This window comes from Cyrtonyx montezumae, unplaced genomic scaffold (assembly GCF_038088225.1).
Source record: "Cyrtonyx montezumae isolate F1298 unplaced genomic scaffold, pur_monq_1.0 scaffold_8, whole genome shotgun sequence".
Lineage (NCBI taxonomy): Eukaryota > Metazoa > Chordata > Aves > Galliformes > Odontophoridae > Cyrtonyx > Cyrtonyx montezumae.
The window spans coordinates 77,250,442-77,268,969 of NW_027072089.1; the positions used below are offsets into that span (position 1 = coordinate 77,250,442).

The 18,528-nt window shown below is 40.6% G+C and overlaps 2 protein-coding genes across 2 annotated transcripts in view; one reads left to right on the plus strand and one right to left on the minus strand.

Moving 5' to 3' along the window:
• LOC136059152 (vacuolar protein sorting-associated protein 4B) overlaps window positions 1-18,528 on the minus strand; it is a 382,624-nt gene that overhangs the window by 60,179 nt on the left and 303,917 nt on the right. The window lies entirely within an intron of this gene.
• On the plus strand, window positions 12,543-18,052 carry LOC136059160 (ovalbumin-related protein X). Its single transcript, XM_065753139.1, has 7 exons — window positions 12,543-12,710; window positions 13,265-13,315; window positions 14,148-14,276; window positions 14,995-15,112; window positions 16,278-16,420; window positions 16,724-16,879; window positions 17,651-18,052. Exons 1-7 carry the CDS (start codon window positions 12,543-12,545, stop codon window positions 18,050-18,052), a joined length of 1,167 nt encoding a protein of 388 aa, XP_065609211.1.

The window sequence follows — 18,528 nt, forward strand, 5'->3', positions numbered from 1 at the left end:
TTGATTTTTTCCTCACATGAGTTAAGAGTACTATATTTTTTATGGTAGCAACAGTAGGAACACTCAGGGAAAGGACAACATCCAGTAAGAGAGTTGATTACAACAGCAAATAAGTATGTGGGTAGGCAAGATTTTGACACTCTTTTTACAGGATTTTTTGGCATTCTTTTTTGTAAAGAAACCCACTATTAAAAAAATCACAGCATGGTTGATGTTGCAAGGGTCTTCTGGCAGACATTTTGTCCAACTTTACCATTCAGGCAGGGATACCTATAGCACATTGCCCACCACCCAGAGGGCTTTTGAGAATCTCCAAGCATGGAGACTTCACAACCTCTCTGAACAACCTTCTCTAAGTGCCCAGCGTTCTGAATGACACCAAATAGAATTTTGCATGTGCAGCATCTCCAGTAATGGGATGTGAAAACATTTCTAAAGAGGGTTAATTACTTACATACTGAAGTGATCGGTTTTCTTCCTAGAGTTCTCCTTTCTGGTGAAGTTTAACGACCTGAGATATATTCATAGAGATACACAGGTCTCTCCAGCCCTGAGAGGAATGAAGAAAAGTTTTGAAAAGAGCAATGTAAGGCATAGAAGTCACAGTTAAACACTGAAACAACCAGAGAAAAATAGAATTAGCAGCTGACTGCTAGACATAACTGTTAATGTGCTGGTTTAACATGAGTAACATCTTCCTCACAGAGTTCTGTGTGAGGTTTAACTAACATTTGCAACACGTGCTTTGTGAGCTATAAAAAGGCAAGTACACATTTAGGCATTAGTCACATAGTTGAATATAAAGCTCCATAAAGTAATTCATGATTACCACAGTTTATGTACCAAAAGTTACCTGAGGCTCTTTGGATGACAAAGTCTAGGCATGATGTTTGAGCCAGAACAGGCAGGAGTAGGACAATAACATCCAAACAACTTACCATCTAATCTGAAGGCATGGTACAGCATAAACAGTACTTTTCCAGACTGTGTCCATGTTTCCATTCTGGAGGCTGACAGCACAGATTACCTAATAAGATATATTTTTGTTACCTACAGATGTCATCACTTGTTATTTACACGCCCTGGGCAAGTTCTGAGCACAACCTCAAACATCAATGCCACTTCTGCAACAACAGGAACAGAGATTCCTGTTATGGAATGTTGAATAACACAACGTCTTGTTCCAATTGTTGGAGGAAATGGTTCATGATATACCCAGAGTGAGATTAAGACACAAACAAGGTCAAATGGCATCCAACTAGTTTATTACAAATTCTGAGCAGTTAAGGAATGTGGGAAAGATGACAAAGTTAGCAATAGTAGAAGGAGGAATTCTAACAAACTGCCTATAGAGCAGGGGTAGTTATCACCATGTATCTAGTGGTGTCCCATCAGTCTGCAGGTTAGTCAGAGACATCTCATTGATCCGCACAGCTGCAGGTCAGTGGAGGATTGTCCCTGTTCTACCACTGAAGTCTACATGCTTTACCCTCTTTATTCTGCTCTCATGCACCTCCAGTTGCTCAGGGGCAATGGCATATGCTCCACCCATTGGATGATCAGCAGTTGATCACACAGCAATCATACACCTGTAACCCAGCAGGTTATTGGGCATGGGTACTGACTTCATGCAAGGGACTTTTTAAGGTCATCTAGTCTAACTCCCCTCCAATAAACAGGGACACCTACAGCTAGATCACATTATTCAGAGCCTCCTCAGTGTCTTCAGAGAAGAGTCTTTACCGCATCTCTGGGCAGCATGTTCCAGTGCCTCACCATCCTCACTGTAAAATAATTTTTCTTTATATCCACACCAAATCTCCCTTATTTTAGTTTGAAGCCATTACCTGTTGTCCTATCACAAAAGACCTTACTAAAGAATCTGACTTCTCCTTTCTTAGGACTCTTTTAAAATACTAAAAGGCCAAGTCACCTTGGAGCCTTCTCTTGTCCAGACTATACAGCCCCAGCTCTCAGCTGGTCCAAGTATTCCATCCCTTGGATCATTTTTGTGGCCCTCCTCTAGACTCACTCCAAAAGATCCACATCTGCCCTATACTGCAGACTCTACATCTGGATGCAGTACTCCAGGTGAGACCTCACCAGCATAGAGCAAGGGGCAAGATCACCTCCCTTGCCCTGCTGACCATGCTTCTTCTGACGTAGCCCAGGATGTGGTTGGCTTTCTGGGCTGCAAGAGCAAACTACTGACTCACATCCAGATGCCATCTTCCAGTACCCCTAAATTCTTTTTGGCAGGGCTGTGCTCTATCTTTTCATCCCCCAGCTTGTATTTGTACTGGAGGTTTCCACAACCCAAGTGGAATACCTTACATTTGGATTTGTTGAACCTCATGAAGCTCTCCTGGGCCCACTGCTCAAGCCTGTCTGGGGCCCTCTGAATGGCATTTCATTGTTCAGGTGTGCCCACTACACCATACAACTTGGTGTCTTTTGCAAACTTGCTGAGGGTGCATTCAATCCTGCTGTCGATGTTATTGATGAAGACATTAAAGAGTAATGGTCCCAATACTTATCCCTAAGGAACACCAGTAGTCACTGATCTCCATCCAGACACTGAGCCATTGACCACCACTCCCTGGGGTTGATCCTGCAGCCAATTCCTTGTCCACTAGACAGTTCTATCACCCCTCAGCCTCAACTCCCTTCACACCTCTTCACCAGCCAAAACACGTTTTTTTAATACCACAGAAACAAAAGCAATATGGTAGGATCTGAGGTGGCCAAAACTGTGGTTTCAGTGAATCAGAAGGAATGCCCCTGCTCAGTACCCAATTTATGACTGAGGTACTGGGACATGGCCTGATCCTATAGCAATCTGATATCCACTCTGTGGACACATTCCTTTAATTCTTCATATCAGATTAAGACAGCCACCACTCCCAAATAAATCCCTCCTCAGGCTGATTATAACTTACACCCATGGCTTCTAAAGTCAAATGAGATCCTCAATGCCACCTGCATGTTTATCTGCCTTAAGACAAAGCATCTTGCAGTTAGCAAAATGTTATTTAAGAAACCTTCCTGTATTTAAGTTAGGCTACCACACTTTGCTTGAATACACATTAATCTTCCCCAGTGACACTGAATTCACAAATGCTTTAGGGAAAAAAATTGGCAGCAAGTCATTACATAATTACTACTTAACCTTGAAAATAACAAGTGAGGTAGAATACTTCAGAGCATTTCCAACTTTGGAAGTATCAGTTTTAACATGCCCAACCTGGAGTTAACAGTGCTGTTCCCTCTCAGCGTGAGGCAAGCAATAGTGTTAGAAAGTTATGCCGTAAGTCCCATCTCCTCCTACCGAAACCTGGCACAGCACACAAAGGCTGCAGACTGCTTCCCGTTTCTTCTCTGAATTGCCAGGCCACAGCCCCCTTATAGGTTTCAGCAGCAGTTATAGCTGCTGTCACATGGTGTTGATCATCATCACACTGGACTGAATACTCTGAGCGAAGTCGCTGAAGTTGTACCAAAAATTCAGAATTCTACATTACAGAATGGAGCAAACAGAAAGCATTTTCAATAGGCACAGCCATGCACTCAGAATATAATCACAATTTCTTTGCATTTAGTTTTCTGTAAGTAATTATTGCTTTCTGTGTGCAAATGACTGATCCACGTGAAACAGTCTGCTTGCACAGCTGAAAACCAAAAACTTTGCTTTGTAATGCACAGTTTATATATATATATATATATATTTTTGGAAGTAAACATTAACAACAGAGTCTGCCATTGTGCCTTCTGCACTATACAACACATTATTCCACTCCAGCAGTATAGCCAGTCAAGCACTGAGATAACTTAGACTTAAATCTCCCATATTTATTATAATTCTGTCTCTTACTAAATCTTTGATTCTCTTTTCTTGATAAAGTACACTCATTTTCCACATAGTATATACTATAATCACTTTTAACAGGCATTACATCACTTATTCATAGGCTTTCTTTAAAAAAAAAAATCAGAAATCAGATTTTCTAGCTGTATTTTTCCACGTATATGTAGTGAAGCAACTGTAGAAGTATAATGGCAACAGGACCAGCACAATAAGGCGTTACAGAGAAAGAAGAAAATGGAAGGCTCACCCATCTCCAAGGATAGAGGCTCACAAGGAAAAGCTCCACAAAGTAGGGACCTCTTACAAGAGGATCTTCCTTGATGGCAGTCAGCCCTTAAATGGAGGGGGAATCTAAGAGGGGTTGAGACTGGCTCAATTGCCTTCACCTGTGCTCCCAGGGCTGACCGGGTCTTTTCTCCAGGTGCTCAATCAGTGGTTCAGGCTGTGACTCAGCAGTTGCCACACAGTAGTGAAGAACACGTTTAATACGCAGAACTACAGATAAATTCAGGAAGGATATGCAACACTCGAAATAAGGATGTGGCAATTCTAAGTGGGATGTAACCTGGCTTGAAGCATATACCTCCAAAAAGCCATCTGAAAGAAAATTTCTCATTTATCATGCATGTTTAAGTTTCCACAGTTTGTAGGTATTTTATTTTCTCCTTTTGTAAATATCTCTATGGCACTTTGCTTTGCTTGCTCTAAGCTGCATTGATGTGAGCAGTGAGTTGCTTTTCCCACGCTGCAATACAAGAAAAAAGAAGACTGAAGGTCTCTGCAGAATATCTAGTGAATGTATTCAAAGCATGCCAAGCACAAGCTATTCAAACATTGCTCCCTTAGAGTGGGCTTCATGTTTTTAAGTGAAAGTGGTACGTGACCTCTGTAGTGGAGAAATCACGTGGGTCAGGGGGTGAAGGGCCTATACTCAGTGAATCCCATGTTCCTGTTGGAATACGAGCCTGCATCTTCCAGCACAGTCAGACTCTAGGTTTTAGCATAAGTTCAGTGGGAAAAAAATATACACAAATATGCACCTTGCTTCCGAAGCTCTGCCCTAATTGGGATGATAGCAAATTAATGGAAAAAAAAATGGGAAATTCAAAGCCTGATGATAGCTCTGCAGTTCGACAACCAGGACACCTAGTAGATGAGTTCTGGTTTCCAGCCTCTGTTCCTAGGACTATTCTTGTTTTGATGTTTAAGAGAAAACAAGTATTCACACGTGGGTGAGTATCCTAACAATAATGACAGAAAACTGTTCTGCTCTATAGCTTTCTGATAGCATGAATTGACTGATTGCCTTGATTTCCTAGTCTTTTTTTAGTACCATGTCCCCAGACTCCTGTTGTCTGAATACATTATGTGTGTGACATCTACATCACAGCTTAGCTCCATTGTGCTCACTGAAGTCAGCTGCTGGTCTTCTGTGGAAAATATACTATTGTGCCCTTGCCCAGAGCAGTACTGAGCACAGCATCTGTTTGTCCAAAATTTACACAGCACTCAGATCACAACCAGCCTCAAGACACTCAGCAGAAGGAATGTTATGAGAACAGCTGGTGCTGCTCCTGAAATATAACAGCTTCCAGAGATAGAAGACAAGAAGATGTGCTTTTGTAGTGGGAGGTGCTCATTTCCTTGTTCATGAATGATGATGAATCAGAGTGGTCCTGGAAGACACATCCAGGGTGTATATCCCATGCCTCCAGCCTGGCAATTTGTTTTGTGCAAGCCATCCATCCAGAGGTACAGAGTGAAAATGACCGTGGAGCTCAAGAGCCTCCTTGGCTCTGTACACATTTCAAACCCAGAGCAAAACATCAAAGCCTCAGGCTCCCTGCACAGTTCCTCTGAACACTGTGATGAAGAGCTAGGGGTTAGAGGAAGAATGTGCCGTAGTTACCAGTGCAGCTCCATCATCTGTTTCAGGGGCATCAAGACTTCCTGGAGAAAACATCATCAGAAGCACACCAATTATTTGGTGAGAGAGAGATGCATGCTCTGAGTCAGATGCTTATTTTGTGACTTTTTCTGTTTCCCTCTTCCTGTTATGCTTCCTGCAGATATTTGGCACATCCACGAGATGATTCAGCAGTGTACGCTCATGAGATGCAGCCACATCTACAGAGTGCCTTCTCCCTGAGAGGAGAAAAATATTTCAGAGGGTAAAACCAGAATAGCTGGGATGTCCCTCCTGCTCTGATGGGGGATGAGAGAATAGCCAGAATCTCTAAGATACTGAATTGCTCAGGTATCAGATAACTCTACATCATGTTACAAGTGTCTAAGTGATACTAAACTTCCCAGTTTAAAATATTCATTGTTCTAAGTACAGACACTGGACAACTAGGCATTAGGGCATGTAGGCTCTGAGCACCACCTCCTGTTGTCTTTTGTATTGGATTTTATAAGGAAATTAAGAGTGTTGTTTTAGGACATGGCTCAGGCAGTCCAATGCCATTGAGTAGGTTGATGATTTTTCCCCAGTCTCCCCCCTTCTATGTTTTTCTGTTCCTTCCCCCTTTCCCTTATGCTGTTGCTGAGAAACTAACTGGGACCTAAATAAAAAGATTTGGTAAAGTAAAATTACTGATGACCTAGTCTCATAAACCACCTTCCAGATGCGGAAGTAAGAGGTTTAAAGGCATAGCTAAGAGATTCAATTTGGTAGCAACATTATCCAGCATTCACAGACTCGTGAGAAGTACAATTTTAATTGTACCATTTAATTATTTATATTTTTTTAAGAAAAAAAATATCACCACACTTTTACTCTCTGTTCGGAAAAAAGTAACTGCTGGGTACATTGCTACTGCTATTTCATAACTGCAGACTTGAAGAGCTTTCCCAAGTGCTGAGATATGCAGGAAAATACTGTAAATTACAGTACTAGGCATTTAATTTTGATTGCTAAATAAAGAAGACTCACAATAGCCAATGACTATGTCTTGCAAGGCTGCAATTTCAGGTGAAATACAGCCTAAATTAGAAGAGTTACTGGCAGAGGCAAAGTTTGCATACCAATTAGCTGCTAAAAGAAGAGAACACCAAACATGGGTTGTGGACTCTTCTGATGGACAGAGTATGTAAAAAATAGCCATGTATGTTTTTCAGTGAATACCACTGTATATATCTGGTTTGACTCAAATACGTATTAAAACAAAACAAACAAACCAACAAACAAAAAACAACAGTGAAATAAACACTGTTAGCATATATTAGCTTGCATAACTAGACCCAAAAATTTTTAAGATAAAACTTCAAGGAGAGCAAAATACATAGTATGTATGATAAGGACAGGTACTGTGAAATATCATCTCGAAGAACATAATTCTGACAACAGAAAAAGGAATTCAGAGTGCGAGTGAAGGAGAAAGAGTGGCTGAAACAACAGTTGTCACAGCTTGCTACAGCAGAAGCAATCACTTATGATCTTTGATTTCTTTAACTTGCTTCAGGGATATCTAGGTAATCTCAAAAATGGGAACAAAATGCAAACAAAGAAAAATTCTATTTTCTTTTCACATAATCTTTTTTTTTCTAGTTGCATTCTCAATTATCAACAGAGCATTTAAACAGTTTTTAAATTAAACAGTGAAACTTTTTTACTGCTGGCTTTATTACATCAAATTGAATTGTTGCTGGAGATGACTGGCTATCAAGGAGCATAACGGACTGGTAGATGTGCTTGGCCTCCTCTTACCTCAGGTTGCTGTGCAAACACAATACACATTGACATACGAGCTACTATGAGCTCTGAAGGGCAGCTTAGACATTAATTCTATTCCAGGACAGACATACTGACTATCTGAGTGGTTTAACACAAGGTTCTGGTTGACTTCAAAGTGGTTCCAAGTCAACCACTGCCAACTGCCTAAGACATGTATTGCCTAAGACATGACATTTTGTGTATGCAAAACAGAGAGCCGATTATCTCCAGTACAACAAATAACATGAGAGCAAAAAGCATCTGAATTTCTGTAAATGAGGCTGTTCTAGCCGCATCTTGGTTCACTAAAGGACTATGAGAGATGCCAGAATAGCCTCTGCTAAATGTGATGCAGATGGACAAGCTATGGCATGAACAGGTCCAAGACATAAGCAAACATAGCTGCTGAGCAGCCACAGGAAATGAAATGTGAAAATCTGAACAGATAAATGAGGGAATGAGCTGTATTTTCTGCTGCTTACTCTGTCCTTGATTATGCCAACATTAGGGAAGAATGGCAAACCCCATGAATTGGTTTAGGAACAGCTCCACAATGGAGCCTGACGGAGGAAAAGGGCAGTATAGTCCTTGCTGACCTCTTTATGGGACAAACACTGGAACAGAGTTTAAGCAATTTGTCTTGCCTGCATTCATGACTCTTGAATTTCAAGAGGGGCCTCTGATTTCCCCTGGACTAACATTCTATCTAAAATTACAAAACCACACTTTATCTGCTGAGGACTGCGCATGGGTAGCCCATTCTGGTCAATGTACTCAGGCTGCTTCTGCACCAAGCTTTGCACTAACATTCAATGTAGAAAAAATGCAAGACAAATCCAAGCCTGTGTAGTGGCAGACCTCTCTCTGGAGAAGGTGCATTGTCCCAACTATCTCACCTGTGCAAAACTGTTGTGGTGATTGTGTTATTGCAGAGGTGGAGTGTACAGAGAAGGCAAATGTATTGAATGAGAGAACATATCAAAAACACCTTCATGCCCTCTTCCAGAGGAGACAGCGAAACAAAATGTTTATTGGGAAAATTTTGGACATTAGTCCAAGAGATGAAAACACTGTCCATATGTGCAGGACTGGCTTTTCCTACAGGTGTATGCTCCATGGATACCTACAGAGGACAAAGACATTGAAACCAAGCACACAAAGGATTGTGGGTATCCATGAATGTTCTTCATGGAAACCTTGAAGGTATGTTTGAGTACTTGTGTGACCTGTCGCTGGAACTCTGATGGACACGTGGGAGCATAAGAGAAGACACTACACACTGCAACAAAACCTGTACCCTCAAGCAGGAAAAGTTTGACAAGACAAAGTAAAAGCTATTGAATAAGGAACATTCAACAAGATAGGAGGAAACATGCTTACTATCTGTAGATTTCCCTACCCCCTACAAGACTACTGTAACATCCAAAATAAAAAACACTCATTCTGAGTGCGGAAACCGAAAGCCATCCCATTTATTGTGGTCTGCACATACATACATGACTGAATTTCAGCAACACAAAACATCCTGGTTAGGTTAAAGTAGCTCCCTTTTTCCTTCACCACTGGGTACCACTACCACTGTGTACTGTGTGTCTTAATGTGCAAAAATTTGGGATTTCTATTATTCACTCCCATGGCCTTCACAGAAGCTGTTGTTATTTTTCTTTAGTGCTCATCAAGGGCATTATTCAATAAAGAGTAAGAGCTTTTTACAATTGAGTTATATTTGATATTGTGCATTATGATTGTCTAACAGACCATGAATGTTCCTTCAGACAGATTTGGTAGTTTATTTACCTGTCACAGTAAAATGGGAGGTATAGAAGATCTATGAGAATACCCTGGGCATTTACAATGGGCCTTGTTGCCATGACCTATGAAGAATGAAAATCAAAAGCTGACCACCAATCATCCCTTGAACTCCACTGGCTGTTCAGCATTCATTTTGGAATATCTGAATACTCTGGAGTCCACCTTCGCAAAGCAGCAAATACTTCCAGACTGTTCCCCAGATCTCTTTCTCTTCCCTATCCACACTGAGTTCTCTAATTCATCTCAACACCTCTGCTCTGAATTTTGTCATAAGAATGAAGTTTCAGCAAAATGTGCTCTCCTCACACATGTATGCTGTAGAGCCTATGGCTTACATCTGATATAGTCTGACTTCAACTGACAAAACTTCTGTCTTGCCTAGGTACAGAAACAGATGGAGCTGTGCTTTTACCAAGTACTACTATAAGTTTCTCCAATCCTCGGACTCTCTTGGCAGACCAAAACATTTTTCAGTGCAATTTTACTCTTTAAAAAAACCATAAAGCTTTGTTTATATTCTTATAAGGAAAATAATCAGTTTCAAAGACCGCTGAATAGAATGAACATCCTGCAGCTGGCTCAGCTTGGAACTGCATTATTTTCCCAGCATCAAGTGCTTGCCATCTATGAGGAGCATCCCCATGTTTCTCTGCACAGACAGTGTATTGAGAGATCATATATCATATTTTTCCCTTCATCCATTTTGGGAGCGGTGCAACAGTAATTTCTGTAATTACAGTGCCTCAGAGATGAGAAGAAACTAAACAGCTAGGAAAGAGAATACAAACTTTAAAAAAAAATAGTTTCCAGGGTTGATGCACTTTCTTGCATTCCTTGGTAATACGACTACTCTTGACTCAGCTTTAGCAGTGGGTGCTCATTAAATAGTGAACCGTGGCAGGAGCTGTATTCTTGTTCTCCAATCACGTCTTATTTTCTCTTAATAGTTTGGGATCCTTGGATTCATCTGACTGTGAGAATCACTGGATCTGATTTTATAGCTAAGTTTATTTAAAGTGTATTATGTTATCATCTTTTTTAAAATTTTATTTTATCTTTTTTATGTGTGTGTATTCATTATTTGTTTGGCTGTAGTTATCAATATGGCTCAATCAAATTAATGTTTAAATTCAGAAATAGAGCACGAGACATGCTAGACTTGAACTTAGTGAAGCTTTATGAGATACAAGAAATCCGGAATAATTAGCATTCTTCTATTAGGTTTTACTTCACAAAATAAAATTTAGCTCTCCAAATAGAGCAGCAGTCTAATGTTGGCCCACTCAGTGGTTTCAAGGACAATGAATCAATAGGCCATGACAAAGGGTAGTAACTCAAAGGATGACTCTTAGAAGGCTAACAGGGGGAGTGTCCGAAAGGGTACTGTATATATCACCAAAGACTCAGAGAATCTGTTTAGGTTCAACTGGCAAGCTGGATTATTACATGCCTCTTTGATGTATTTCTGTAAGTACTTCTCCAAATAAAATATAACTACTAAGTTATATTCTTGAATATGGAAAAAAAAAAAAAAAGCAAAGACAGAAATATTACGTGTAAGAACTTAAAGGGAAAAAAGGGCTGTCTCCTATTTTATTATGTTGGCCTAAGGCATCAGAGGCATATGTTGGTGGTATGGAGGTAGAGGCTGAACCTTCCCACCAGTATCCTGTTATATGTTGCCATGTGACAGATGGCAGCAGAGGGGCAGTCTGAATACGGCATCTCTCATGGAAGTGCGGATGAAGCAAAGGTGTGTCACTGAATTCCTCCATGTGGATAAAATGCCACTGTTGCTTGCTGGACGTTTCTGGAGACCAAACAGTGGATGTGAGCACAGTGAGGTAGTTGGTGATGCGTTTCAGCAATGGCAACAGTGGCAGTGGGTCAATTCCACTGGTGCAGATTTTGACCTAAGGGAATGCAGATTTTTGTGCATTGTTGACAAAAAGGCATAGCTAATAGTGGTGTCTATGTGGAAAAATAATGTTTTGTAGCTGAGAATTTGCTCTAGTAAATAATATTGTAATTATTATTATAATATTATATATGTTTTTTTAATCTATTGCAGTTTCCATGAAAATAAATAGGAAGCATTACTTTCAGTGTGATTTATATATAAGACAGATATATAAAAATATTTTTGGAAAAAACCCCACACCTGTTTTCTTAGCCTCACACCCTGGAGAACACAGGTGAGGTACAGTGGGATGATTCACAGAGCCTGTGGTTCCACAGTTGTTAGCATCAGATGCCTCTTAGGTTGTGCAGTAGATCACATCTATTCCAAACTATGGATATGCCACTATTCAAACTGTTTTAGAAAGGGGAGGGCAGAATTCAGCTTTCTTGGTCTCAGATTCTAGAAAGAGAATAACTGTAGATTTCAATAAATACCCCTAAGTTGTCACATTAAATTGCATGTACAGGACCTTTGCCTGGCTGATCTAATGCAGCTTTGCAGCACATTAAGCCATTATGCCAAACACTGTATTTATGATATATGTATGTTTTTTTTTTTCTCAACTAAAAAGGGAATCAGCAGGGATTAAATGTCAAAAATGGAAATATAGGGAAGAAGCCCACTAAAGATATAGTTTGGCATCTAAGCAGCTGGCTAGATTTACAAAGAAATTCACTCCCATTTTTCTTATAAATCACAGGAAGGCAATTTCCGAATTTATAGTCAGTTCACAAATAAGCAGCTTGAAACAAACAAGACTATTGTGAGTTGACTAAATTTGACTGAAGTATCCAGAGTATGGTCCAGAAGAAATGTGTTTATATTGTCTCAAACATCATTCAGAGTTCTTGTGATGCCTATAGGGAAACTCATCCAGTCCACGCTATATGTATTTCGAAGCATAGATGAAACTGTTTCCTAAAGGGCGTGTACAACATAGTGCTTTTATAATGAGCCAGTATCTTTCTGAAGGAAAGTAAACATGCATTTGGGAAACAATGGGTCCATCTTTACAATGTTCCTAATGACTGCAAAATTTTTTAGGCTTTACGTTATTGTTTCAGCATCACAGAAACAGCAATGACCAAGCACCTTCCGGGCTATGGAAAGTACTTTTCATTTCAAGTGCCACATATCAACACCACACAGTTATATTTCTGTTTGTTTTAGACAACACTGATTTCAGAATGGGCTCCATCAGTGCAGCAAATGCAGAATTTTGTTTCGATGTTTTCAATGAGCTCAAAGTCCAGCACACAAATGAGAACATCTTGTATTCCCCCCTGAGCATCATTGCAGCCTTGGCCATGGTCTATATGGGAGCAAGAGGCAACACTGAGTACCAGATGGAGAAGGTAAGTTATACAAATGATTACAAGCTCATTTTGATCCTGGCGCTAGAACTAATTATTTGTGAATATACATTCTCCACTTCAGGGGTCAGCAATTGTACATTAGCCATTGGATTTAAACTTGGCCAGAATAAGGACATTGAGCCATGAGGTTTGAATCTGGAGCTAACCTTTCATTTATGGTTGCTTTTCACTATGATGGATAAGAATGGTTTCTACTAAGGAGGAAATCTCTTGCTTCACTTTATATTACAGATAAAATGAACAAAGTGTAATGTTTAAAAGATGAAACATTCAGAAATCAGGAATCACAGTTCTAAGTATGATATGGGTGTAGCTGGTTTCAAGATGAAAAAATAAATGAACTAAGTGGAACATCCTATTTAAAAAAAAATCAGAGTAGCACATGCAGTAAAAAAACCCACAGATTTTAAGCTCACATGAAACTTCTCAGTTCAGCCATTGGTTATTCCAAGCCCAGAGTATGAACACAAACACCAGCGACTTTCAGTGGTCTTCCCGTACTTCATTTCTTCTTCTGCTACTTCCATTTGCAGGCTCTTCACTTTGACAACATTGCAGGACTTGGAGGAAGTATTCAGACAAAGGTACAGAAACCTAAGGTACATTTATTTTTCTCTCACACACGTGTTTTTTTTTCTTGAGAACAGAACTTAAAAACGGTTCTGATTGTGCTTCAAATAGGTCCAGCCCCTTCCCAAACCTTAGCTAATGCTCTCAACCCAGGACATGCAATTGGAAAAGTCAAATTTGTTCAAAAAACACCAAGTCAGGTTTCACATGTTGCATGAGAAAAAGTGATGGGATGTGGAAGGACATTTTGAGCACCAGGATACCTTCCTAGATTGATAAGAGCTTGCACACTTGCAGGGCATGCTGGAGGACAGCACATAAACTGCCTGTGTGTTTTCTCCATGGTCACTTGGTGCATTTGAAAAGATAACATAAGCCATGCTCCCAGGCTTGTGCTCATCCTCTTGTGTTCTCCAAGCACAGAGTGGGGTTTGCAAAGGACAAGAAGATTTTTCCTTTTCCTTTTTTTCTTCCCCTTTTCCTTCTCCTTCTCCATTCCATTCCATTCCATTCCATTCCATTCCATTCCATTCCATTCCATTCCATTCCTTTTTGCTAGAGCATTTAGTGGTTTATGTAGAAAAATTCACAAAATGCAATCAGACAAATCACTCATGTTTTCTGTTTGTTATCACTAAGACTGAGCGTCATGAAGTACTACGAGTTGAACATAAACAACTGAGTATATAGAACATCCCTCCTATGGAGCTTTTAGACTCTAATGTATTTTGTTTGCAGATGTCTGAACACTGTGTTTTCCTATATGATTTGTACCTTATAAATAGGTGCCTTTCTAGTAAAATACGCTAACATTTATACTGTTTTTCCTTCTCTTCAACAACCAAGTGTGGCAAATCTGTGAATATCCACATACTGTTTAAAGAACTCCTCTCTGATATTACTGCATCAAAAGCCAATTATTCACTCCACATTGCCAACAGACTCTATGCTGAAAAGTCAAGTCCAGTCCTACCGGTGAGTTATATGAGGGGATTTCTTTTTTAAATCCCATATAAACCCATAATCCAGGAGTGCTGCCCTGAGTATCTGTTAATCCAACTCACCTCAGTGATGTGGACTTCCACATCTTTTATCCTGGCAACAGCCCTGACAGTAGTCTTCACAGAAAGCATTTCCAGTGAAAAAAGATGGCCCTATGAAAAAACAAATGGAGAAATAAACAATACTGTGTTTTTGTTTCTGTTTCCTGCAAAAAATAATTCAATTTCAGCATATTCACTTGAAAACCTCACCTCAAAAACAATTTTTGAAAGTGTCTAAATCTTTAATTTGATACTCTAAAAATAAAACATACAAATATTCTAAATCAAAGTTTAAAAATAAAGAAAAATGATTTAAAATAACTTTATTGTAACAAAACACTCTCCTATGGATCCAAAGCTGGTTTTGGATTAGTCTTTTTTCAGGAAAATATTTCTGCATTTCTACAACATAACCATTTTTACTTAACCATAACTGGTAAAGTAATAAGAATCTCCAAGATCTTAAAATATCATGCATCAGAATAATTTTTCTGGCCTACTTTCAACAATTTTGTCCAGAAAATAAGCAATGAAAACAGTCGAACCATAGCATAACTACAAGAATCATGGAACATTTCAACTGTTTTTTTATTTCACCTTCACAGTCTTCTTAAAAAGTGATTTGGTGGCTACAACTGCTGTCTTTACAGATTTACCTAAAATGCGTGAAGAAACTGTACCGAGCAGGTCTGGAAACAGTGAACTTCAAAACGGCATCGGACCAAGCCAGACAGCTCATTAACTCCTGGGTGGAAAAGCAGACAGAAGGTAAATTCAGAGAAGGGTTTATAATATACTTCCTTGTTACTACCGTACTTGAACAACTTCTGGAAAGACTGTTCCTTCCATCTCCATTAATGGATACTTCCCATGGAAATGGGTGACTCTATTGCACTTTTTTTTTTTTTGTGAAGTGACAGTGCATTTAGATATATATGGCAAAGGCAGAGGTGCCAGGGCATGTGCAGTGTGAGCTTTCTGTTTAAGGAGAGCATAATTCATACAAGATTAGTCCCAGCTTCCTTAGAACACTGGCATCACTTCAGCAGCATGTGCTGCAAGGATAAGGAATGGGCTTCCATGGAAGAAAATAATGTGGCCACTAGGTTGGTTTAAGAAAAGGAATTTATCAAGAGTAGGGTGGGAGAAAAACAAGATTCAACTGTGAAAAGGAAGCACAGTGAGAGACAGAAGATCTGTATCTCTGTTTTGCTTTTTTGGTTTTGCGATTTTTATTGTTGTTGCTGTTGCCCATCATGACACCCCTTAGTGGAACAGCCCCAACCGGGTTAGTGCTCCTGGCCTAGTGGTTAAGAGCTGGCGCTCGCAACGCCATGACCCAGGTTTGAATACCCCCGGGCTTACCTTACCCATGCACGCAGCTATTGTACTGTACCACAAAACCATGATACCATTAATAATGATGCAGTGCCTCACTTGCATGTGCCTGCAGCCTCTTTCTCATGGTTTTCCTCGTTTTGCCTTGTCTTCTTCACGTTCCCCACCATTACATCCCCCCCCTCCCTAGCGGGCTTAATGCTCTTGGCCTAGCCGTTAGGAGCCGCCGTGGCCTGGGAACGGGGTCGCTTCCTGCTCACTTCCTTCTCTTCTACGCAAGCAACTCTCTTTTTCCATGCGCGTTTCAGATATTCGTGCGCATCTCTGAGCGTATTCCACACTAAACCTCTTCTTAGAAATACCTGGGCAAGCACGATGAGATGTTCTGTATTAAATCACCCTCACAAACTTCACTTCCGCAAGCCATCATTCAAAGAAGAGGAGATCAAGTCAAGCACGCGGCCTGACCTCTAAAACACAATGCTCTGGATAGGAAACCAAAACCCCACATAGCAGTACCCTCCAATCCGTTTGCTGCATTCCTGCAAACCAGACAGCCTGTGTCTTAGCTCGCTGCCTTGCTTTTTTCTTACAGGACAGATCAAAGATTTGTTTCTATCAAGCTCCATTGATCTTAATACAACGATGGTCCTTGCTAATGCCATTTACTTCAAAGGGATGTGGAAGACAGCATTTAATTCAGAAGATACTCGAGAAATGCCCTTTAGCGTGACAAAGGTAGGGAACATGGGCTTTGCTTCTGGGCAGGACAGAAAGCCATCAGGGGTGTAACATGCACCATTCTACAGTCATGTCACTTTAGTTCTTCCAGGGCCCTTGCTGGCAGGGCATGGGGACCAGACCAAGGTGGGTTCCCAAAAGCTGTGTCTCACCAGGCATCCAAAGCATACCTGCAGGAAAGAAAAGAAAATGGAGACACAGCTTGATGATCCCGCCCAGTTCATCTGAAGAGCTTGCACATTTGTCTGCTTCAAGAAAAACTGTTCCCTGCTCACACTGTCTCATGCTTCCATTTTGCAGCAAGAAAGCAAACCTGTGCAAATGATGTGTCTGAATGATACCTTTAACATGGCCACGCTGCCTGCAGAGAAAATGAAGATCCTGGAGCTCCCATATGCCAGCGGAGAGCTCAGCATGTTGGTGCTGCTGCCTGATGAGGTTTCTGGCCTAGAGCGGGTATGGTCCTGGCAGGGGAAGGCACCTTGTTCTGGGTTCAGTGGGAGCTGGCTGCCATCAGAGCTTTGGCACTCCTCTCACTCCCGCCCTGGATGTGCTGTGCTGGCCAGGCAGGGGAGCACAGCAGTGGCCCAGGTGCTTCCAGATACTCAGGCTGGCCTCTAAGGAGATCCCTGGCCTCAAAGTTACTAAACAAGCAGTGCGGGAAACAAAGCAAAGGCAAAAGAGCCTAGGGCTGCTGTAATACACAAGGGCATGTTGGGCAATTCTTTTCACTGTGACATACATACACACACCTGACCTCATGTATAAAACCTTCAGCAAATGTTGCTGAATTGATGAGGTTCAGTAAACCCTAATGGTATTTTTAACAGGGTTCTCATTGAGTATTTTAAATAGGCTGCTCTCAGAATATCAAAGTATTTGCAGAAATGTTTGTGTTTGTTAGGTACTATCGACTGTATCTTGTCATGGCATTTTTTGCAATCATTTTTACAAAATGACCAATATGTCATGTAGTGAAATTGCTGTACTGTTCCATATGAGACATGAATTTATTTGTTCAGAAGGGGATGTGTCAGGTGGAACTGCATAAAGGGGCGCTGTCAGAGGAAATACTAGAGAAACAAATGATAAAATAAGATGTTGATAGGATGCACTTTGGGAAACTTTCTGATTATTTTTTTTTAAATTACAGTCTTGATTACAATGAATGGTGGAAAGGAGTTGCATTCTCATCACAGGCAATTTATTCTGTGATTTTCTTTGTAGATTGAGAAGACAATTAGCTTTGAAAAACTCACAGAGTGGACCAATCCCAATACGATGGACAAGAGGAGAGTGAAAGTATATCTGCCCCGTATGAAGATTGAGGAAAAATACAACCTCACATCTGTCTTAATGGCTATGGGAATGACTGACTTGTTCAGCCGTTCAGCCAATCTGACTGGCATCTCTTCAGCAGAGAGCCTGAAGATATCCCAGGCTATGCATGGGGCCTTCGTGGAACTCAGTGAAGAGGGCACTGAGATGGCAGGCTCCACAGGGATGATAGAAGACATTAAGCATTCCCCTGAGTTCGAAGAGTTTAGGGCTGACCACCCATTCCTCTTCTTGATCAATCACAACCCAACCAACACCATTGTCTACTTTGGCCGATACTGGTCCCCCTAAAGACAGAAAGAGCTGGCAATAACACATGCCTTCCCATGTTCTGTTTTCTCAGAAACAAAGTCCCTTTACTGTAGTGTTGTAGCATAATTTCTTCCATAGAAAAGACATACCCACAGGAGAGGAGTCAGCACCAAGCTTCCTTCCCTTCTCGTACTGGTTTCAGAATGGCTTGATATGAATAAGGAATGAGCTAATAAGATGGCAAGAATGAAGACAGCTATCAGCCATGAAGGTGACAAGTGATTTTCCCTCAAGGAATAAATTATAGGCATGACCCTAAGTCCTTGGGAGCCCATTACATAGAAAGCAATGACCTTTGCTCATCCCTTTCCCTGGTAACATACAGCTGACAAAACCACATTACCATTCCTGAAACATGGGCTTTAAGATTTCCAGTCTAGAGGGAATGTTTATGGAAAAGTTTCTGGTGTGCAAGGTATTGATTTGTGATTAATTTTTTTTTATTTGGTTGGTTA

Excerpts from the sequence above, each read along its gene's own strand:
- LOC136059160 (XM_065753139.1), top strand. The coding sequence starts at position 12,543 with ATGGGCTCCATCAGTGCAGCAAATGCAGAATTTTGTTTCGATGTTTTC. Across the intron at positions 13,316-14,147 it reads GAGGAAGTATTCAGACAAAG|TGTGGCAAATCTGTGAATAT; the intron begins GTACAGAAACCT and ends TCAACAACCAAG. Across the intron at positions 16,421-16,723 it reads TGCCCTTTAGCGTGACAAAG|CAAGAAAGCAAACCTGTGCA; the intron begins GTAGGGAACATG and ends TCCATTTTGCAG.